At 36.4% G+C, this 24,344-nt stretch overlaps 1 protein-coding gene across 1 annotated transcript in view; it reads right to left on the bottom strand.

Annotated features, from left to right (window-relative positions):
- CNOT2 (CCR4-NOT transcription complex, subunit 2) overlaps nucleotides 1-18,045 on the bottom strand; it is a 38,863-nt gene extending 20,818 nt beyond the window's left edge. The window contains exons 1-4 of the mRNA XM_008949425.1: nucleotides 17,917-18,045; nucleotides 6,265-6,331; nucleotides 2,806-2,953; nucleotides 1,998-2,180 (exon numbers count right to left, since the gene is read on the bottom strand). Coding sequence (XP_008947673.1) covers nucleotides 1,998-2,180; nucleotides 2,806-2,953; nucleotides 6,265-6,331; nucleotides 17,917-18,027 — 509 coding nt within the window. The 5' untranslated portion in view covers nucleotides 18,028-18,045. The remainder of the gene's footprint in view (nucleotides 1-1,997; nucleotides 2,181-2,805; nucleotides 2,954-6,264; nucleotides 6,332-17,916) is intronic.
- Between the last annotated feature and the right edge of the window lie 6,299 nt (nucleotides 18,046-24,344).

Here is a 24,344-nt window from a genome sequence, read left to right as displayed (position 1 = left end):
ACAGTTGCAAATCTGCAGTCCAATTTGAAATAGCCTTAAAAGCTTCATTTTTGGATTGATACATCAAGAAAGGAAAGTCAGCCAAGACTGATCCTGTCCTGCTTTGCTTCCCCAAGACGGTATATCTGAAAGACATCCAGATCTTTGACTCCTCACACGACTGAAGAAACACATTCCTGGTATCACTGGTGAATTCTAGACCTGGTGAGACCAGCAATAGGAGACAATTTAATCTTGAGGGTTCATAATCTAGCCTGATGACAGTACTTCTCATGTAAGTTTTTTTTTAATTGGCTTTTAAGGCAAAAATAACTATGCTAAGAATTTCAGGGATAAGAAAGGCATTAGGCCACAAAATGCACACTCTACAATTATTTGTAACCTATTTTACCCATGGAACTAAGAAAGGGAAGGTGAAGCACTTTTTTTGTTCAAAGCCCTAAAAACTTTGGTTGCTCTAACTAAGACAACCATTCAGAAAACACTTCCTGGAAGTCATATAATTCATGCACCTGTCAAGGTGACATCATGATTTTGCTTTCCCCCACCAAGTATAATTTCAAAATGTTGTTAAATATATCATTTAACAGTTGGACCTATACTACCATACTTCTGTAGGCTAATAAACTGTGAGATAAGAACTTGTCGTTGTTACAGTGATATCTCCTCAATCTGTAAGACCTGTAGCTTCTTGAAAATGAGGTATAAAATGCAAACAGTGAAAGACAAGGAATTTAACTTAATGCTCCTACAGACAGGGAGACAGTTCATTATCTACCCTACAGCTGAACAATATCTAAACAAGTGCTTTCTATACACACATCAATCTCCAAAATAATTGCCCTCTGCATGTAGAGTTTTTAAATACATTAAATTATTTCAAACATTTGTGATGTTCCAAGTTTCAAAAATACTGTAAAATGTAAAATTATCTTTTAAAATTATCATCTTTACTTGCCACTATACATCATAGGAAAGAAAAGCAAATTCTATGTAATTAGAGGCAAGATACAAAGTCTTCTCAAGCTCCAACAACATAAATTGCTACTACCAGATCTCTGTTGCTATGACTGAGAAAAGCATTTTTATACCTATTTAAGTGTCAAACTACAGACCCAAAAAGTCTGACTAAGTTTCACCTTCCTCTATCCATTTTGTAAAATGCTAGACTGGGTTAGATGTGGCATCTGACTGCCATGAGCTTGTTTGTGCTTTAAGAGACAGACCCCTAAGGAAGGGCCTGAAGGGAGAAAAAGGATTAAACTGGGAGTACAGAGATCATGAGGTTGTGGAATGAAGCCTGGAAAGCAGTCAGCTGTGCAAAGTTGTGACTACACACATTAAATAATTAGAATCAACGCACTTTTTATTACAAGTTTAACATGAATTAAGTTCACAGTTCAACATGAACTAAACATAAACACAGCACCGAAACACAGTTAAAGCCTAATAATGTAGGGTTAGAATCTTGTCCAGAGTTAGAAAAGAAGTGATTGAGAAGCTTTTGGCATCCAAACGAGCACCAAATCCTCAAACAAATGGCAACCCGCTATTGCCTGTATTATTTCAGAATTTAAAGAAGTCAAATAGCAGGTCCCCACTGTGTCTGAATCAGCTAACTATTCTTCCAGAATAACTATTATGTTTTTAAATCTTGCCTTACTTCTTCCCAAACTCATAGATGAACAGTCTTAAAATGCATGCGCATACCCCAAAATCAAGACATGTTTCAAAGCCAAACTTGGGAACACATGAGAAACATCACATATTTTGAAGAAGCAGCAGCAGAAATTCAATAGCTGGAAACAGAATTCAGCTTAAAGGCCTCTAAAAGCTTGTGTGAATCTTTAAAAGCAGCTTCAAAGTTTATTGCCAGGACATGAGTACACATGAAGCAGCTTTTGAGCTTAATTCTAATGGGCAAAGAATTAGATTTCCAGAGCAGCATTTAAGCACGTCCATGGCTGTACAGGGACGGTCCAATTAAACAGCCTTACCTGTTCACAGTAAAAGGTTGTCGCGAGGGTTGCTGCTTTGGCATACATATTATGCTTGGAGAGCTTCTGTTGGGGCTGCCTAACCCTGAACTGCTCATGCTGTTTGTCCTGCTGGGAATTCCAATGCCCTGACCAACCTGGGAGTGGTTCATCATATTCCTAGGATTCATAGGCAATATCCCCCTGAAAGAGAAAAACCATCCACAGAGATGAATTTGTACAATAGTATTTGGTTACTCATTTAGATTACCAACATAGGCCGGACTCTGAGCTGTTGCAACTTAATTTGTACTTAGCATCAATACAACATGCTTGGATTACTCTCTGTAATTAACGTAGGTTTTGAATTCTTCAGAAATACCAGGTGACCCATTCATTACACACTAATCAAGTCCTTGGTCAAGTTTAGATAAATACTTAAGTATTATGCATGTGAAAATGTGTTACAGCTCTTTTTTTAATGAGCGCTTCACACCTACTACTTTAATATATGTCATACAGTATATGACATCCACAAAATTTTAACCACACCTTTACCAGAACAATCAAAACACAGCCTCTTACATTCTGAAGCAGAATTTGCCAGCAATTTGTCCTTTACATACAAAAATCAAACACCGCCTTATAGCAAAACCCTTACTGTTTTACAGTATTATTTACCTAACACAGACAGTGGTCAATAGAAACTACTTTTCTTTTTTTTTTTTCTCTAATTAATCAGACTGTAGTTGAGGCAAAATACGCAGAACATTTAACAAGAGCTCTGCAGAAAGACACAATTGCGGAAATATTGGCTGTCAATAAATACCTGCTCGGAGATGGAGGCGTGTGAAGTGACATTGTTGGTACCCCTGTTGTTGGCGTTACGTGGCTCGGTAACTGAGTGCCTTGTGATAAGCTGCGATTTAACTGAGGGGTATTGTTGCTCATTCCCCTCATTGGAAGGCCTAGTGCACCTATTGAAAAAAAATTCAGAGGGGTGGAGATATAGAGCAATCAGGAACAAAGTCTTCTCCATCAAGTGTAGATGGAAACAATTTACGCTGACAACCTACAAAAAAGTTTAAAGACTGACGGAAAGTCCAGTGTAAAAACTAAGTCCTTGTTTGCACAGCAGAAGCCCAATTATCTTAAATTTAGCCCCATTTCTGTTAAGCTTAGGCTCTTTAAAGGAATTTTGGTATTTGAGTCACTAACAAAACTACTTCCTTTTGCGATTGTATACTGTAGAGAAGGGGCTCGGTTTTGAGTTTTTTTTGATGCAGACATGAAAATCTAGAAATTATCTCAAAAGAGAGATCATTTTGAGAAAAGTAGTAACTGCACTCAAGGAAAATGTTAATTACTTCTGAATAAACAGGTATATATTTGGCCAGTATTTAGAACACTGACCTATCTTGTTAAAAATGAAGCAAATCTTTAACAAAAAAAAAGCAAGTTATGAACATTTAGTTAACACTGCTTTTAGGACAACAAAACATTTTAGGCCAGTCTCCGAAGTTGCTTCTTTTTGATAACAGAACTTCAGTGCCCGTGATTAAGTCAAGTTCAATCTTTTGAGAAAAGAAAGCAAGCAAAATTTTACCTGCAGTCCATTAGCACTTAAAAATACACAGAAGATTTTTAACATTGTGGTCAAAAGTATTGTCTACACAAACAATTGGGTATTACAGAATAAAGTAAGCAATTTTGTGGGAAAAAAAAAAAAAAGAAATTAACATAGAACAGCAACAGGCAGCCAGTTGCTGCCCTGTCTCAAAGTGTCCCAAAACTTTATGAAAGTTTCTCATCATTCTCACATCACTTTTCTGTGTTTATGGAGTTTTAGAATGGTGTTCAAAGACAAAGAATCATCTAGTGCAACTTGTCAATAGAAACAAATAGCATATGAAACGTGACAGCTATAAGTAATGTTCTCTATTTTCCTGGCACACGGCTGCTGAGGTAGATTTACAGAACTCAAACCCTTATATGTTCCAGATCAAACAAAAAGAAATATATGATGAATCAGCACTCTCCCATAGTAGATAACCCCAGTGGAAGAGCTGAATATGCCAGTGCATAACGTGATGAAATACTAAGAGTGCAAAGAACAGACATAGCATGTGCTCAGGTCATTATCATGGCCAGGGTCTGAAGAAACCTTACAGTCACTGAGCAATCACACTTCAAAAGCTGCTGTCTGTCCATGTCCTCTACCCTACCATTTGCAATGCAGGAAGTCTGCAATAACACTCAAAATTTTGATAACACTCAAATTTATCTCTATACATTCAGATTAAGAGGTAGTGTGACTTGCTATAACAAGCCTGCTAAGACTTCATTAAATGCTGATTACATAGTGTTCACTGTAAATAATTTGGCAATTTGCTGCATCAGAATAATTTCAGTGAGCATAAATATAAATAATATTTCATGCTGATTAACTGTTATGTTGAATTTTAAAAATAAAATGGTAATGGAAAGTACATACAATTCCAAACTAGATACAGTACATTGAAAAGCATGATTACAATATTCAGGTTAATTCTGTGCAAGCATTTGTTTCAGCCAAGCCAGTTTTACACTGATAAGAATTTCTTGTCGGCTTTCTTTAAACTAGAATTTTTATCAAGAAAGGCCGTTACAGTGAAGTAGAACATATTCCTGTGGCTGGTAAGTAGGAGCAGTTGAAATACTGACCGTAAGAAAAAGAAAAAAAAATCATCTTTCTTACGTCTCCTTTTTTCACTTTTTCTACTGAGACAAATGATCTGCATGTGCTATATTGGAGGCTGATCAATGAAGCAGACAGTTTCCTGCATAATTGTTAAATTTTAGTGATATTAACAATGTAACACAACATCTTGTTTAATGACCAACAGGTACCAATCTAAATGCATGTATGCATTATCAGCTTTGTTTTTCCTAAAAAATATTTTAATCAAAAGTGTTGATTTCAACACAGAACTTCCTTGCCTAAATTATTTGGTAGAAAGTGAACCCTGGTAATATTTACTTGGTAGTTTTTAGCCAGCATGACTCCATGTTGGAGACATTACATCCTAGGCATTACAACCAACTGAATGAACAACAAAGCTGATGAAAAAAGTTAACCTTAGAAATAAACAACAAATAATTGTGATGAACAGAATTAATAAACTACTTCAGTATCTTTATACAGTTAAGACTGAAAAGTTCAACAATGCCAGATTCGGGACCCAAACATCCAAGAGCCAAACATGACTCTTGGACTTACCAGAAATTGCTTGTATAAATCTCAGCAGCACAATCAAATATCAGTCCATATTACATGATCACTCATCAACAGCCACTGAGATAGTTAAAAAAAAAAATACAGTGTAGGCTTTTTTTTGTGTGTGTTTGTTTGTTTTGTTGAGGTTTTTTTTTACTATTTGAAGAAAGCCGAGTGAAATTGTGAAGGCCATGCATCTAGCTGACGAAGCTTTTAGTTTGTACAGATAAAGTACAGAATCTCTAAAGCACTCCGAAGGCACTTTTTCTTAGAATCCACTTGGCAAGAAAGTTGCAGATATTCCAAAGCAAGCAGTGATAAAAAAGATGTTCACAAAGCCATTTTACTTGTATAACTGTACCTAATTCCAGTATTCCTGAGTCACTTTCTAGATGTACCTCTCAGCTACAAAGAGGTTCAGTGCTCAACACTGGCCCTTCGGTTAGGTGCCCAGCATGACACCCTGTGACTGTTGCTCTATTGCAACAGTTCACACAAAATTCGCAGCTAGAGGAAAGAAATCTTCAAGGTATGGGAAAGGAAGTGGTGCAGAATGGAATGATCTTATTGGCAAAATTCTTTGCCAACTGCGAGTTGCCAAGCTTGTACACAAGATTTAGTTTGCTCCTGTAGAGTATGAAACATCAGTTATAATTTAAGTTATAATTTACTCCTATTCCTTATGTTTTTTTCTGAACTAGGCTCATTTTGGCCTAGCTCCATTTCCTTAGTTTTCCCTTCAGAGAGTCACAGTTAAATCAGACATTCTTTATATGATGATTATGTTTGGATATTTTATAGCTATACAGTGTCAATATATGACACTTTGCATACTGAACACAGCAAAAATGCATACTAGGCAATGCAAAAATGTATCTTCAACAAAACTCCAGAACAATCACAAAATGAGATGTGCTGTCTTTTTTACAGTCACCAGAAAACAAAGACTATGCATGTTCTTTACCCAAAAAGCGTGAAACTAGAACATATTTAGCATAAAATAAAGATATCATCTATAAAAAGAATTCTTACTTTGCTGCCCGTATAAACTTGCCCCAAACTGAGACAGCTGACCCGATGTTGATGGTGATGCCAGCATCTAAAATGTAAGAACAATAAAGGTTATTAAAGACAGAAATATTGAGCTATCTTGCTCTGAAAGCTTACAACAGTCATTGTTCTGCCAGTAAAGCCAAAACAGCAAGTGAAAGTTACATTTAAGCCATCCAAGTTTCAGGAACTCCCCAAAATACCTGCACAATAACAAATGCAACAGTATATTACAAGTCAATGAAAATTAATAAATATTACACATAAAGAAGAGACTTTATTTTACTTGCAACAAACAGAAGGTCTAAAAGCTTTCAGTTTTTCCATTCTCGTAGCTAAGAGACCCATCTTTACAGAAAAAGGAATACTCAGTTGTTTACATCAGATATATTTTTTTTCTCTCCGCAAAATGCAGATGCATTCTGCAAAACGTGCATCAAATCCTGTTCAGTATAACAACAGCAAGTGCAAAGTTTCACATTATCAGTTAAACAAGCAAAAGGTGGACTATGAGTGGCTAGGTAGCAGCACCCATTTAGAGAATTTTTTAAAAAAAATTATGATCTATGAATACAGACTGAGATTTTGGTTTGCACATTCAAATAAGAAGGCAACCAAGGTAGAGGTACGATTTCCAGTCATTGTTGTAAGAGGAAAAGAATAAAACTACTCTCCATGTTGCTGCAGAAACATAAAGTATTATTAAATTTGAGAAACAGGAGTTTTAGTGTAAATATTTGGGAAAAAAGAGCCCTTTGCAATCTTAAGGACAGTTAAGCACTGGAACATCCATCTCTGGATGTTTTTAAAGAACAGATTAGATGTTTATCAACATTAGGTATAGCTGATTGTCCCCTGGAGCAAGATGATGTATTGGTTGACCTAACCCATCCAACTCACGACAGAACATGCAACTCATACTTACTAACACATGGGCAAATGTCTGTTGGTATTTAGTGTAGTAGTGTGGACTTGGATTAAATTTTAAGATTGTTTCAAGGAAAGAAGTATCTGGATTCTTACACAAAATGGGATTTCAAGCTTTTTTAACTTGAGAGTAAAGAGCCCAAATGAAAATAACTTTTACCATGACAAATTGCAAATTGTTTTGTTGACTTAATTTAGACAGATGCAGAACTCAAACCTTACACGCTGAATCTGCTAGTTGTCTATACTGAGGCCAAATCTAGACAGTAGAAATGAGAAAGAACACATGCAGGGTAGACACCAAATATCAAAAGTAGCATTTATGTGTGTAAATCGCACAGTAATTATGATTTTTTTTTTCATAAATACAGAAGGCATGAGAAATTACAGCTGTACGTCACCAGAAAATGTATCAGAAATATCACCCCAGAATACTTTTACTCACACATTTTTTTAACATAATGCACATACTTGATAGTAAGCAACTACAGCAATAAACATTCATACTTGAATACAAAAGATGTTTGAAATACTAGGAAAAAATGTCCTGCAGAAGAAAACGTAGCTAAAATAAGTGCCAAACTGGACCAAAGTTAGTTCTCTTTTCTTAGTGAAGAACTGGTTATAAACAAAATAACACTTCAAACAATTGCCAGTAGCTTCAGCTCAGCACTCATACAGCCAAGTTCACAGACACATCTGCATCAGCAACTAATGCAACCAGAAGAGAAGTGTATTTGTAAAACAAAAAAGTTGGTTCTGAGGGCCTAACATACATACCGTATGCATTTCTAACTAGAGTAAGCTGTGACTGAAACACCTGGTACATGGATTAGTTGCCCGCTAGTGAGTGGAACAGGTCTGGTGCACTCCTGGAGCATCTCTTCTAGCATATTTTGATGCAGAAGGAATCAAATTAATTCACACTGAGACTGCTCTGCAATGCGAACTAAAGCATTCTGAAATGAGGACAGCTGGGAGACAGACTTCAAAAGCAAGCTAACAAACTGGTGTTTGTTAAACATGGAGAAAATGAGCCGATGCAGTAGTTTTAAGAAAGAAAAGACAAAGTAAAATATTAAGGTAAAAAAAAAAATTCAAGTTTTACAAGTTGGAAAATCCTAGAACATTTTGAAAAATGTAGCAAATTGTAGGACTCAGGGGGAGAAAGGGGAAAAAAAAAATAAAAGGGTTGTGAGGCACCTTCAGAGACAATGACAATGGCACACATGCAAAAACAAAAAAAATCTGAAACCAACCAGACATTAAGATAGAAACAGTAGTCAAAAAGTACTACCAGCTTTGGGACAGTTAAGCAAAAACAGTTAAACCAAAAAGATGATCCCATAAGAGCAGCTGCTCAGGGCATTCAAAAATTGCTGTGACGGCATGTGACACAATTAAAGTAAAAGACTGTACAAACCTCAGCATAAAAGGATTTTCTTATAATGTTAATTTGGATATTAAAAAACTTAAAAAAATAATTAAAAATATCACAGGCCTAAGAGGTAGTAGGTTACTTGAAAGAGAAGAAAAAGAATCCCTCTTCTTCTACATTGAGCTCTGCTTCATTCTTTAAATTCAGGTTAAAAAAAAAAGGAATAGCAAATAATATTTAATGAACACTGCTTATTAGAAATTGGGTTTTCTTTTGAAACATTGCAAAGTAGGTCACATGTATTATGTCATTTGCTTTTACATGAAAAGTTAATTGCAAAATGATTTGTAGAGAAACATTTACAGAAAACCATAATAAAGGCCAAGTATTAAATTCAATAAGTCTAACAACTAGTCTTAAAGTCATAACATACTTAGAACATCAAAGATGACAAGCCTCAAAAATAAATAAATAAAAGTTTATATGGAACTGTTCCAGTCCAATTAAACGCAGCATTTCTCAAATCTCACAGAGAAGGAATATGATGTATGGGTATCTCCATGTCCCTCTAGTTTATTTTGTAATATGCCAAAAAATCCTCTCCAGTATTAAACAATTTTTTTCTGTCACAGCTAAGTAAGGAGCAGTTTAAAATTTAGTTGGTTTTTTTTTCTATTATTCCATGTAATTTAGGTCAACAACAAAAGAACTAAATTAGTGACAACCTTAACCTATGCTATCAGGACTTTATTTGCATTCACAATCGCCGAGTCCCTACTCAATCTACTCAAACTGGGTATAACAAAAATAGTGAAAATTTAAGATGAATGCTATTGTTAGTATTGAAAACATTCCTTCTGGCCTTCTGCAATCATTATTTTACCTGACTGAACTACTAGCCACATGACACAAAGTCTAACAAGTCTCCAAGAGTGTACTTGCAATGGTGGCTGAAGTTACCCTTGAATGTCTTTTAGTCTACAACAGTCAAAGGTCTTGATAATCTTAATGAAAACAAGAGCCAGTCTAACCCTTAAGTTGATTAAAGCCTCTTCCAGTTGGTAAAATCCTTTAAGCTTTGCCAAATCATGCTAGTATTTTAGGGAAAAAAAACGCTCAGAATTAAACCTGTAACAGCCTTTGAAGAACAAAACATACCAAGTGACCAAGATCACATATTCCAACAGGATATTCTCGCAGTACATATACATCAACTTTTTAAAATAAGTGACTAATAAACTTTAATTGAGTCAAGGAAAGTGTTAAACAAGCTCCTGACACCTATAGCTTTTGCTGCATGTGTACAAAAAAAACCTCCACTCTTCAAACTTTGGCATTTCTATTAAATCAATTACCCAGTGCTTAAGACCTACAAAAGCCAGTTGTGAAACAGCACAGGATTTCTACTTCTATTCCAACCTTGCATGACTGAACTAGACAGATTGCTTCAATTTACTTTCCCTGTACATGTTAAGAGACAGAGGCCCAAGACCTGGATCTCCCATGGGGCAGGGAGACAACCGAGCAAACAAGACCCTGTGTAACATAAAGGGTGCCCTATATTCTGCTATTGTACTCTTCTCTACTCAGAGGCTGAAGGACTGAGCTGATGACAGTCAGTTAAGATGCAAACATCACTTTACTCACAAGTCTCAAACTGTCACGGTGCAATTCTGATCATGGAAGGCTGTACATCTGAACTCCAACCAACTGATGACCCAAGCAGATGGCCCAATTTTTCTGGACTGGTCCACCCCAAAACTCAGCAAGCTGTAACATGCTATCAGGCACTTTCCTACACCTGTGATGAATGAGATTTTACTGTATCTGCTTTCACTAACTCTTGATGGGTTTACTGCAGTAAGTTCTTTTAAGTGTCAACAATCTTTGAAAAGACAGCACCAGTGCTGACTTAAATTTGCCAGAGCTGTGAAAAAACTGCTGCATTTTACAACCCCCTTGAGAGACTGGCGACCACTGATTGCAGCCTCCGTGTGAGAGCAGAGGGGGGCGGCGGGAAGAGTCCCAGCAGCAGAGCTGGCTGGTGGGGTTCCCGCCTCCCCTGCCCTGCCGCACCCTGCCACTTCCAAGCAGACCCCCAACTTACCACGAGGACTGCTGCCTATCACCATAACTGCCATGACAGCACACCTTGGCATGGCACCACCAAGAAAACTCAGTACAGCAACACTTCTGGAAGGCAGCTACGTTATGCAGTTATAGCCTCCAGCTACTTTCTTAAACACAAGGCAAGCTGAAGTGAAGATGCATCGATCCAGTGCTACAACGTCAACTCCTAAAAGCAGAATGTGTTAGAATAAGCAAATAAGTCTGTGAGTAATGTCTGGTCTGATAAAGGATGGGTTTCTCACAGGTGCAAACATCAGCATCATTTTGTATTTGCACTACTTTATTTCTGGTACCTGCCATCTGTGCTGCACTATTTCATATAAAACAGCGGACCCACAGCCTCAAAAGGAAAGTGTTATGTAAGAAACAGTAATAAAATCAAGCCAACAAATAACAGATTGAAAAATTCCAGATTTTTCTACACCCTGCCATTTTTTTATAGTATTATTAGTCCTCTAGATTATATTCAACCTTTTCATACAGCGCGCACAGAATGTTCACTTTGCAAGAAAATATTTCCAAATCTCAAAATCAGAGATCAGTGAAGAAATTTTAAAAGCCTCATCATTGCAGGGTATTCTTTGCAAGTGAGGATTTTTACTGACAAATTATTTTTTAAGTATAAAACCAAATACAATACTGAAGAATACATGACATTTTCTTCAGTCTTTCAGATTTCATTATTTATGGTTGTGGTTTTCTGCCTCTAGCAGCACTTGAGAAGCACAAAAAGGCAGGACCATGCTGCTGTTGGTAGCAGTATCTCAGGATCTTAAAAGCAAGACATTGCCTTTGAATGACAATGACATTACTAACAGGAGGTTAACACAGCTGTGAAAATAACACTCTAAAAACAAACTCTCTGTGTCGAGATCTTTAGGTTGATGATACAGTGTATTAATAAGTCAAAAGATTACTGAAAATGCATTGAAAACTGCTACAAAAGAATCCATAAGCAATTAAGAACAAGGACAACCAAGCAACTATCTTATTTCAATTCATAACCAGTTGCATATAAAAAACTAACCCACCCAACCCCCCAAGATAACCCACACAGCGAGTGTGTAAACCTGCAATATTACAATACAGTATGTTCAGTGAATGGAAACCTTTTGCAAGAAACTGTAACCTCCTCCTACTAGAAAAGGCAGATGATTTTATGCACAGAATTAACCTGGTCCAAGGAACCCCTTCAAATGCTGAAGTTGACATACAAAAATTACGTATTGTTCATTTAAGTAGAGGTACAATAAAATAGACCTTTTAGATGAAGTACAGAAACAACACCTACCACAGTCTATTTAGTTTTTCTATTAAAAAAAGCTAAACACAAACTCAACCATAGTGAAAATTATAAATGATGTTCATCGATAATGAAATTAATTTCCTTGTGACATAATTTCAAATTGTGAAGTAAATGATGTGAAATAACTTTAATTCACACACACTTACTGTGAACTCTGTGATAGAGAATAAACCCCCATTTTCCTATGTAAAATTAGCGTATCATATATTATTTGATAAGCCCACCCAGGTACAAACTTACAGATGACACAGTAAAAGGCTGCCTTTTGCGTTCTTCATACCACCTAACTTATTTCAGGTATAGGTAGAACAACAACAGGCTCTGAAAGGGTATACTGCATAAAAAGCACAAAATCTCCTCAGTTTGCTTCTAATCTCAATCCCTGAAAGTCCTTCCAAATGTTTTCATTAACGGCATTGTAACTTTCATTCATTTAATATTTATGTTGTTTTGCCTTTTTTTTTTTTTTAAAAAAAAAAAAACAAAACAGCACCAAAAACCCCACAACTATTATGTACTCACTAAAAGATGCAAAGAATGTTTCATCACCGCCTGGGAAGGTAAAAAGCAACTCTGTTGCTTTGCAACTCCTACTTCAAAGATTCAAGCCACATGTTTCGCCAAGCAAGCTGTGGAAACCAATCCACTATTCCATCAAATCTACAAGTATGCTTACATGCAAAGTAATACACTTGAAAAATATTAATTTACCGGCTATAATTAAAGACATTAATCTGTTTTCTTCCCAAAATACAATTTATTTTCTTTCCCTCCACAAATGGATCAAAACTATTCAGACTATGACAAGTTACGTTAACACAAAGTAGCTCTGCCCAACCAGCCAGCACTCGTATCGGGAGCAGTTTCAGCATTCGCACAAGAGGGCTCCATGGGAATTCTTAAATACTTAACAATTCTATGTGCAGCATCTGAAGTTAAATTATGACTAAGCTAGCAAACTCTCGTGCAATGCCTAAGGCAAATGCCAAGAAAGATGACTTGGGAAACAAGATAACATAGGTTTTCTTAGAATCCTAAAAAAAAAAAAAAATAGCATTAAAAAGTCAACAATCCAGCTGGAGCAGCACAGTGTTCAGCAGATCTAAAGCCAAAGCTGTTTCCAGAAGACTGATTAAACCCTTCCACATTTTTTTTCCCAACTTTAGCAAGATTCTGGATCTCTACTTTTCTAGTAAGCTAAGTCTTGTTTCAGGGTTTTAATTCTTGTAAAAATACCACCTCCTTATTAGGCCATATATTTCAAAACACAGTAAGAGTTAGGTAAAGTTCTATAAATTACTTCAGTGGAAGTTCACAGTAAAAGCTTTGATAACAGCTTCTGACCACGCCTTAATTGTATCACCACCATCATGTCCATTACAAGACAAACCCATCAACATCTGCCTTCATGCAGCTATCCCATGACAGAGGAACGTTAAATCTGATCCACTGATCCACATGCTCAATATCCAAATCTGAGGACCTCCTACTTCAGGAAAGGTAGTGCCAGGGAGCTAGACTAATAGTTGTAATGATCCATGTCTAATCTGCAAGCTAGATTTTAACTCGTTCCAACTGTTAAAGTATCTGTGACTTCATAATAAGCTACATTTTGAAAGAACTGAGCTACAGAAGAACACCAGGTCTCAACTAAGAAAGTCCACAATGAGTTCAGACATGGAGATTTTTCAGAAAGGAGAATAAACTCTGTCTACTGTCAGATTTATGACTGCAGTTCAGAACAAAAGATGTGAGAATATAAGATTAGGCACCTACAATGGATTGGGCTAGACTGGTTAAACCTTGTAGAGCCATTTCTTGCATTCTTATAAATGAGAAATCAAAGTTCAGACTGAACAGGTCCCATTTTTTCCCCGAAGAAATTGTCATTTTCATTATTTAAAGAAAGAAGATGCAAAAGCATATGGAGGCTTTGAGTCACCAATTTCTACCATTGTCACTCCAACCCAAAAATATGTGTACCCCTGTCCTCAAAATGATTTTGCTAGGTGCACAGATAGCTCAACTAAGTTGGTGACATCAGCCACAAATGAGCTCTGTAATTATTTGGTGGGCACATTGTGCATCTTAAGTGCATCTTCATTTAAGTTACAGGACCACATTTGTTAAGTCAAATCTTAAACTATTGTCTTAAACTGTTCTATTTTCTGCAAGTTCTATCATTTCTCTGTCCAAGGACTATTGATCTGATTATCATGCACTGACCCTAAATGCAGCAGAATTCATAGGCAGAGCGTCCATGGATATGATCTGTTCCACTTCCCTACTTAGCACAGCAAGGTTTGCTAAGCCAAAGCAAAGCCACTCATTTAGTAAAAAAGGAAGCATTAGACTCATTTAGTAAAAAATGAAACATTAGATGGTTTGACTGAAATCTAATCTCATCTAAGGAATCATAGTTTTGTGCCTCAAACAATAGACCTAAACAGCATCCGTATGATTTTAGAAGCACTTGTGCACATGAGTAACATGAAACTTTTCCATTTCAACTACCATGTCAGTCTTTATTGTCTAGAACTGTATCCCTCAGTGAAAAAAACAGATAAGTTAAAAGAAAGCTTTTCATTTTTTTTCTACACTGAGGCTCTGAAATAAAAATATGTCCTAAACTTCTGCTGGTTTGTAAGAAGTCTTCAAAATTGAAGACAGGACTTGAACAGCTTTGGTTCTCTACATCTTTGTGTAACAGAATTTTAAAATTCAAATTAGCCAAAGCAACAAGTCACAATAACATCACATCAATAAGTGCTACAAAAATTGTTTACGAAAAAAATAGTTTATGGCTTTTAATATCTCTTTCAGATGTAGAAACGAATTTCAAACATTTGTAAGTGAAGAACTATTTCCCAATATACTTTCAAAAAAATTTACTTCCCTTTAGGTTGAAAACAGGATAGAAAGCTGAAAAGTTCCCACTCCAGTCAAAAACTGTGTGCAAGTCATCACTGTACCCCACCTGCAGATAACGTCTCTTCACAAGGACAGAAACTCTACTGCAAAAAGTAGAGTGAAAACTAGGTTCCAAAGTTCACACAAAACATGCTTGCAGTAGTAGCTCTTACTCTACTCTAAATTTTAGGAAGGTTTCACCATTCTGTATCTTCCCCTGCTTGGGGTACACATATACACATGCTGTAACAATTCCTTGGAAAGCAACAACATTTAAGGTCCGAATCAGTAAGACTTCAACAAAGGGAAGACTAGAAAAACACCTGGTCATGTCTTGTATAAGGGTAAATACTAAACAGGCTTTAGCCCTTTCTGAAAAGCAGTATTTACGGAGGTCACCCACAGAAAAAGAGGGTTTCCCTCAGAATCACTCTATTTCATGTTGAAGATCTCAATCGAACAAATGATGCACAGACGAAGGCCCTGGGAATCATATGTATATATGATACATTGGAGAGAAAAAAATTAACATTTAACTCATTTTCTACAAGTTTGTAGCTAAAACCTGCAATGCATTAGTTTTACTTGCTTTCATTAAAGTCATAAAAGAAACAGAAAATGAAAAATACAGGAATAATTTAAATTGTGGTAAAACTCTACCTTGTTCAGATAATTGTACTATAAAAAAAAGGCATAAAGACAGCCATTTTTCAGTAAGCTTATGAAGAGATTGTGTATGCTACTTTTTAATCTTTTATTACCAGTTAAGATTTTCTGAATGTAAGAGTGATTTACTCCTTTCCCCAAAGTTTCTCCTACCTTTATTTTATCCTCACATTTACCTACTCCATTTCAATACAAACGTTAAGACAGAAAGACTCGAAGCATTTAAAGATGTAGAATGTTGAAAGTTTTTCCCCTAGGTGTTCATAAAACTAGATCCAGGCTTTGAAAATTAAGTCTTTATTAGCTTACTCAGAGAAACCTCTCAGTAAACTTTTTTGTTATCTGTTCAATACTAAATATCCAAATAACAACACAGTCAATATATTTATTATGTTCTCATATACAAAGTAACAACTTTAGCAGAATTCCAGTTGAAAGACTGTGAAAATAGGGTTATTTTTCAATCGGAAAAGGTTTTCAAAGCTGCAAAATTGGTTGGAAACAAAAACAATACAACCACCTTTGCAACCTTTCTCATCTACTGTGAGCCAAAAGAAGTTTTATCAAAAGGAATGTGTAACACAGAATAGACATTTAGCTATACATAGGTGATCAAAGGTGTACAATGTCAATATCACCACCATATATTTATTCTGATCAACTTTTTAAAAAATTATTACAGTAACGAAGAATGGTTTAAGATTTCATAAGTATAAACTCAAAAGCTGTAATGATCAACAGTTAAAGTACAGGGAGGGGAAAAAAAGAGCCCTTAAAAATCATTTGCAAATAGAACTTGAAAAAGCCTTTGCAAAAATCAATATTCCATTTCCTTTCGGAACGACATAATTCTTCTGCCAGCTACAGCAGCTTCTATGCCCCATTTGGCCACTTCTCCCACAAGCCTTCATGTTTTCTCATTTGTCATTCCCGATGTCTGGAACACCCACCTTCCTTCTCTTGAAGTCCCATTTTAAGATCCACTTCTGCAACATTGCCTACAGAAAGAGTAGGCAACTAAAACATTCATTCACTTTGTCAACAACGTGCCAAGCATCAGCGTTCGCTGTGCACACTGTACAGCACAGCAGTCACCTCACTTTGCTTTTCTCACTATATTACAGGGATTTCTCACTCAGTGCATCAAATGGACAAATGGGAATTTAGTACCTAAGAATCACTCTGGAGAAATAGTGTCTACTGTTTCTGAGAGTGAGCTGCAAGTAGGCTCAACACGATAAATGCTCCATGTGCCTGGGTGCATCTGTGGTACACACACGTATGTAACAGACAGAAACACTGGAGAGCCACCAGTTTCATTTTCTTTACACATCTGAATCTGTTGCTGACTCACCTTAACAAAATAAGTTGGGAAACTGAACAGGAAAGCTGCATTTAAGTGTGTCTAAAATTTGTTTCATTTTGTTTTAAGAAGCCTTCTACTTTAAACCTGTTTCCTCTCTTTGAAAATCTGGATTAAAATGCAGTTAAGAATCTATGGGAAATGTTTATGTTTATATAGGTTAAGGTATATCAATATTAGGTTCATATCACAGCTATTAACTGTATTTCTGGACATTTATGGAGGCAGACTCGAAGCAATGACATATTTGAAAGTCTGAAGGGATTTTTAATTTTTTTTTTTTCCCCAATTAAAAAGAAAATCTAGCCTATATGTTGCTTACACATATTAAATGCAAGCCTGTCATGATTTGGTATTACTGACCTTCAGGTGACATGAACTTCCAAGTGATGCTTTCAGTCTTCCATATATTTCTACATGCCTCTCCATATAATATTTAAATACTTTACTGGCTAATTTATTTTAATAATAAACAGAGTTTCAGTAATGCCAATGCAGTTCTAACATACAATAATATATTACCAAGGGGAGTAATATACCAAAAGGTTTAAGAATGATTGGTTTTGTCACTTTGTCTCCTTACAAATGGAAGAAATTCTTGAATTAGAATACTTGAGAAAACAAGCTGGACAAAGCATTTCCAGAAACTAAAAAATGGTTGAAGATGCAAAATGCAAAACTGTAACAAAAACACTGCAGACAACATGTAAACACAAGATCTAATTAATAACTCAATTTAACTTACAAATACAACTCCTAGAGATGAAAATTTAAAACCCTGGCAAGGGTGTGGCAGAAGTTTACATGTATAAGCTCACTAATATTAAAGCACCTGCCACTGGAAACAGTGTCATGCATAGCCTTAAAGCTAAATGAAGCCCTTCCTCATACATTTTACATGCTTGAAACTATCTTGCTATTAAAAGGGGGAAAAAATAGGCTTGTTCAACTTACATCTTTTTCTGACCGATGTGGGAACATCGATGATTGGCTGTAGTACATGTTCTCATCGTGGTAGTCACCATCAACCCCCTCTACAAACTTCTTCCTTGAAGCACCAAACATGCTGTTTGTCACCTAAATCAGAAGAAAAACTATTAAATATCATATATTATTTGGTTTGCTACATACTTTGTATATATATTAAACATATGTAGTTATTGATAGAATAAACTATTTCTAAACATTTGAAAATTCCTCTTTAAAAACAGTTTCTGTGTGTTGCCAATATTAATGGTTTCTCTAAATGGGATTATCACATGATGGAAACTTGTATTTCAGAAAGGACTGAGGTGAGGAGAGGGGGGGGACAATTTTTTGGAGGGGTGTTGGTTTACTGGTTGTTTTTGGAGTCCCATGACCTTTCATTCAAGTTTATTTAAAATTAGCCAATGTCAGAAAACAAAAGAGCACATTTCTCAATGTATTCCTCTTCTCAGGCAAATGCTTCCAAGAAAATTAAGGAATGTTCTTTAGAGCTCAGCCATCTTAAAAGAAATAACAAAAATTCCTAAAAAAAAGAAAAAGAAAAGAAAAATCTATGAAATCACTCCCAGGTCTCTTCACTGCAGCTTTAGAAAAGCAGCTTTCTACTCGACCGTGTGTGTTCAGAGCCACGATTAAGTAAGAGACGGTCAAGCTTAACCACACTCAACAACCTCATCACAGACTGGCAAAGTTACTGCAGACGGCCCATAAAAAAGTGCTAAATTTATTCTGCCCTTACTCCTACAGGCACACAGGCACAGAGAACTGCTAAGTCAGGAAGCGGAAATTAAAGAAACAGCAACCACACAGCTGGTCACAGAACCTGAATTCATTAGAAAATGTAATCCTGCAGCAAGGTCACACAACATCACTAAAGCATCTACCACATGCGGTCATATTTATACACCCGGCTATCTTATTTACATAAAAATACACACACCTCTTTTAGTTTCTAATCTATCTGGCTATAAAACACTACCACAGCACAGTGTGGGCTAACCAAGCCCTGTTTAGCCCTAACAGGTTCATGTTCAGATCGGCAAAAGGGCACATTTGCTGGTCAGTCCTGAGCAACCCGCCCAGTTTCTTGTCCCATACAAGTGAGACTGGAAAGAGCAATCAACAGGATGGCCATCGACCCTCAGCTACCACCCTATGTAACATACTTTCAAAAAGATCTTTAACATCTTGAAATGTAAGGGAGCTATGTTACAGTTGGCTTATGAAATGCTCTGAGCCCTAACATTTGCTGTCTTTGCTAAACTTTAAAAAAATATTTGTTAAGTGTCCTATGAATTATTTTTTTTTTTAAGAGTCATTTTGCACTACCTTAGGGTCATGCTTGAAATCGAAATTTCAAAACATTTATTCCAGTTGGCTGCAAGGAGAATTACTTTCAGCTTGAAATCCTCTTAACCCTACGTGCACAAATTTACTCTGATATTCCTCACAGTGTGGCTTATTCAAATTTCACCATTACTGACGATCACTTCTAGGCAGTGTTTAAGAACATCAGCACTTCTAGACTAGATTTCAAAATCACAGGAGTTTGGAATAAAGTCAACACTTGGGATGCATTTAATACAGCTGTCTTCACAGAATTGCCCTAAAACATTCGGCTAGACAAAAACCTATGCCACTACTCCTACAAGAGGGTTTCAAATATTTAGACTATTGATGTCTCAAAACAAATTTAGGCTCTCGTACACACACACATGAAGGCATGCAAAGGTACTGCACATCATCTCCACATGAAATTTGGATTTTATGGTATTTAATAAAATGTGCAAATGTAAGGTCCCAAAATGCTTGAATGCATTCAGCTGACTTTCACACTTGTAGTGAAGCTTTCATTACACTATAAGCACATCCCACTGTGCTAATCCCCTTACAATGCAATTATCACCTACCAGATGGGATGGAGCATTTAACAGGCTAAGGGGATTATCTTGTCCTTTGGCCTGCCTGAGTAAAGTGTGGAGAGATGAGCAGTTGCCTTTAACTGCTGTACAAAAGGTAGTGAAATGCTTTGGTGAGGCTATCCTGAGCAAAGAGAAGGTGAGCATCTCAACCAACTACTGCTCTCGAGAAGGTAAAAAGCAGCTTCTCACAAGTCCCAAAGAATTTTTTGGCGCTCCTTTAACAATACCTGGGATAATTTTTTTTTGCCACTCAACCTTTTCTTGGAATACATCATCAGAATAACAAATTTAATTGTGATAAAAAGCAAATCACTGAAGCATACAACACACTACTAATGTCATACCTAACCCTGAGCTACAGTACAGAACTATATAAGGGGAAAAAAAAGATTCTGTCTTTGATCCTGTAGCTTTTAATCTTAGTTCTGCAAAGGTTTACACACGGCTGGCTACACACACAGTTGTAAAGATTTTCTTAGGCAGTAGGATAAGGTCTGAGCTTTCATTCTCAAAACGTATGTGTAAAGCTGCTGCAAGAAAGCTAGTATGTCCAAATATTAAGTACATTTTCAGTATATTCTATAAACTGAAAAGCCAAAAGATATTTTAAACATTCTCCCCTAAATTTAAATTGTCTAGACTTTTTTATATTGATAACTGTATGAGACAGTGGCCCAAAAACTCATCAAGATTATGTCCTGAAGACCGATGAAGTGCAGTGATAGTAACATGGAGTCTTAACAGAGTATGGTCATTAAAAAATAAATTAATATACTTTTAATAACTGGATTAAATACTGATATTTTTATTGGCAACTCCTATTTCTACATGATACCTAAGAGGACTGTGCTGATGAATTCCAGAGAGTGGAGTAGTGAATTGGAGGCTGCAGCTGCAGGCGAGGAGGGGAAGGCTGGAGAAACGATACCTGCAAACCAGCTGTATTGCTGCAAAGTCTGAAGACCTTCTAAACTTTTTGCAGAGACTGACACTACTTCAGAGCAGCATTTCTGTAAGCTACTCTGGGTCGCTCGATGCTATGACATCTCAAGCTGTCCACACTCCCACCAAGGTGAGCAGCACAGGCACTGGAGGCCATTCTGGCAGCTGCCTGCACCCCTAACAGGATTTCACTTCACTAGTAAGAAGTGCCACTTGTTCTCAGGGTGAACCACCGCAGGCATCACAACAGAGAAACGTGGTGTTGCAATTCATGCTGCTACCCAGTCCTGTCACACAACCAACAGAAAGACAGAATGAGGCAGTCACTGAAGACCCGGAACTGAAAGGGCAGGAACTGGTATTAGAGGCCAAGGCTGCAGCTGCCGTAGCCAGGCTGCTTACTCCTGGCTTCTTCTTGGGCTAAAACCAGCTGCCAATTTATATACCTCCCAGTGGTGACCAGTAACAGTGTCAGATGGTTGCTATGTTAGCAACAGGCATCTTCATAGCCACAGTAATTTACTTCAGTATTCACTAACATATTAGTCAGCCACACTACACAAGCATGTGCTAAGGCACTGAAAAACCACTGTTGCTGTACTATTTGTGAGAAAGTGTGAGAATAACTGGGGCTGTGTCCAACACGGGCAGATCCACAGGTGGAACTTTATTGCTTGGTTCTTAGGACAAGAAACCACCAGGAAGGCTCATTCAAAGCCTAAAGCTCCACTTTCATAGGTTACAGACGTAAATACAGCAAAGGTCATGCAGCATTTATAAATATATTTTAAACCCATTGGAAAGTAACAGTGACCTGAAGTTTTGTACCTTCACAGGGTCTAGATTGATAAGGTGAAAGATAGAAATCAGCTCTTGTATTTAAGCTCCTCATTCATACGCATATATCTGCATAGACACATACGCACACCAAGGCAGTCTCACAGAAGTGATACTTCGGTTGCAATATAATTTTATTAAGTAAAGAATTCCTGTCTGCTCACGCTAATTTCACATAGATCCCTCTCCCACTCCTGAAACTATTTTTCCTGTTCTACTGTGGGAACCCAGTTCTCTGTTGCACAAGAAACACCAGCAGTGTAACCATTCATTAAAAATGTTAAAATGGTGCACTTCTATCAATTCATCCTTTAGCATAATATTGCAAAAGTACTTAAAACTCCCACTAGTAGAAAGCATGTACAATATTGTTAGAAAATATTTGTGGTAAAAGAGGAAAGGGAAGGAGCTCCATGTTAGGATAGAGTTCAGAGAACTAACCAGCCGTGCCACCACAAACCATGCTCAATTCTGATCAGATGAACACAAGTGCTTCTTTCAAAGCACAAGCATATCATGTTTAAAAAAAAAAAAAATAAATAAAATATTGCCCACAGCTTCAATTAATGTAACCATGCAAAACGCAGTCACAATCCTGACAAGATCTTTAAGTTCTTTGATAGAACATTTCCTAACAACCACCACTACAGGGGAACTAAAAGCACCATAAAAATGTTAAGAACTTGAAGCATCTAATAAGCAGTTTGCTCCGATCATTGATCGCCATCCTGCAGCTGAGTACATAACACGTAACAACCAACAATGCTTATTAAAAAACAACAACAAAACAACTAAGATTTCATGAAAAATCCTTTTCACTGAAAGAAACACTGCAATATAGCATACTTCAGCACACAAAAACTTATTTGTTAGCAATAACTGAAAATATGTTGACACAAAATTTGTGAGGAAAAACTATTAAAAAATTTGTCATCTTAAGCTGCAAAAAGATCTTCTCCATAATCACTTATAAAGTGATACTGTGATTGTATATGACATTAGTTCAACAGCCTGATGCAAACTGTAGCATTAAAATATGAAAACTAATTATATTTCTGTTCTGCAATATTACAATAGGTAGTGCCCAAGGAGAGCTCAGTCATGACATTAACACAGTCAACTCTAAACTAAGAGGATACTACCAAATCTCCATGCGAAGGTAATATTTTTAATTTTGCACAGAGCAGAAAAATCAGTCACTACATTACAACTGATTAAACTCATCATCTTTATGAAAGCTGAAAACTATAGACAGTAATACAAGGTAAAGAAAAGAAACTACTTAAAGAATTTTAACAGTATCTTCCCTTCCCTGCTCCTCCAATTACTGCAGTATTTGTCAACATGCACACTACCATTATGTGAGAGCAATCAGAGGCTGCAGTCTCAGTCTGATGTTACAGAGCTTCCCACCATCTATATACTAATGCTTCTGATGTTGCTGGTTAGATCTCATTAAAGAAAGGCAGTAATTTATTATACTCTTCTGTTTCAAATAAATGTCTTCATGTAAGGTAACATACTTGACATATCCAAAGTATCTACAAAAATTACCTCTGATGAGCCTTTCCATCTCAAAAAAGAGGTGTCTACCAAAAGTCACATGCTGGTAACTACCAAATCAGCCTTCACTTTAAGTTCAAATACAGAATTTGGAATTCCATCAGTTGGTAAGAGATAGTACAGATTCCATTTGTAGTAAAAACTATTACTGTTTATGATCCTGTTTCTCAGTGTCAAAGATAATTCCTGTTTGGCCCAAACTGGAACTGATATACAAAAGAACATATGCTAATAACTTGCTAGATGCAAAAGATCTTTCAAATGCCAGCACTTTAGTGATAAGTTACAGTTATTAAACACTGGTATAAATGGATACCTAGAAGTTGAGATCCTTTGTTCCCTCATTTAATTCCACAGTAATATTCATTCCATTTCTCCAAGAAGAATGATAACCTCCTACTTATAGGCTTATGCTACAGTAGCCCTCCAAACAACTATGTAGTATCAACAATACATAATATTGGAAAACTTAATATTTTGCCCAATTTCTCTTTTGTTAAAGTCTTTTTCCTTGATGAGCTTAATACTGGCAAAGATTTGTACTCACTCCAAGTAAACAATAGTAAAACAGATGCTTTCTCCATCTTTAACAACTAGCTTTATACTCTTTTAACTTATGTAAGTGTTTGCAAGTTTAAATCTCAGAAATATAGAAGACTGAAGACCACCACTATATATGAGACACAATCTGCCAAAAAGCCTGATGCCTTTAGAATACCCTTGCAGTACTCAGATCATATGGTTCATAAATTCATTACTGTCCAAATTCACAGAGCACTGCAGAAAATAACAGCCATAAAGCAACTATCTGATTTAGAGATTTATTTAGGTCAAGTCTCAAAGTAGTTCAAGATACAACCAGTCTCCTTGAAACACTGCATGGTCTTTTCTTTCAAAAAGGAAAGAATATGACAGATGATCTGCATAGCAACTTCTGTGCAGGAGCACCAGACAAAAATTTTGAGCATGAAGGAAATAAAGAACATGTTATGATTTCAGACTATCCTCCAACTCACATTCTCAAGAACAATCATCTACAAGGTAAAATTTTTCACATGTTCTCCAAAGTATAATAATGCTTTTAAAAGCTACACTAAAAATGTGAATCTCTGCTGCATACAAACTATGACA

Source organism: Merops nubicus, unplaced genomic scaffold (genome assembly GCF_000691845.1).
Source record: "Merops nubicus isolate BGI_N331 unplaced genomic scaffold, ASM69184v1 scaffold8661, whole genome shotgun sequence".
Taxonomy (NCBI): Eukaryota; Metazoa; Chordata; class Aves; order Coraciiformes; family Meropidae; genus Merops; species Merops nubicus.
Note: the sequence above shows the minus strand (reverse complement) of the source record. Positions and strands in the feature narration are given on the sequence as shown.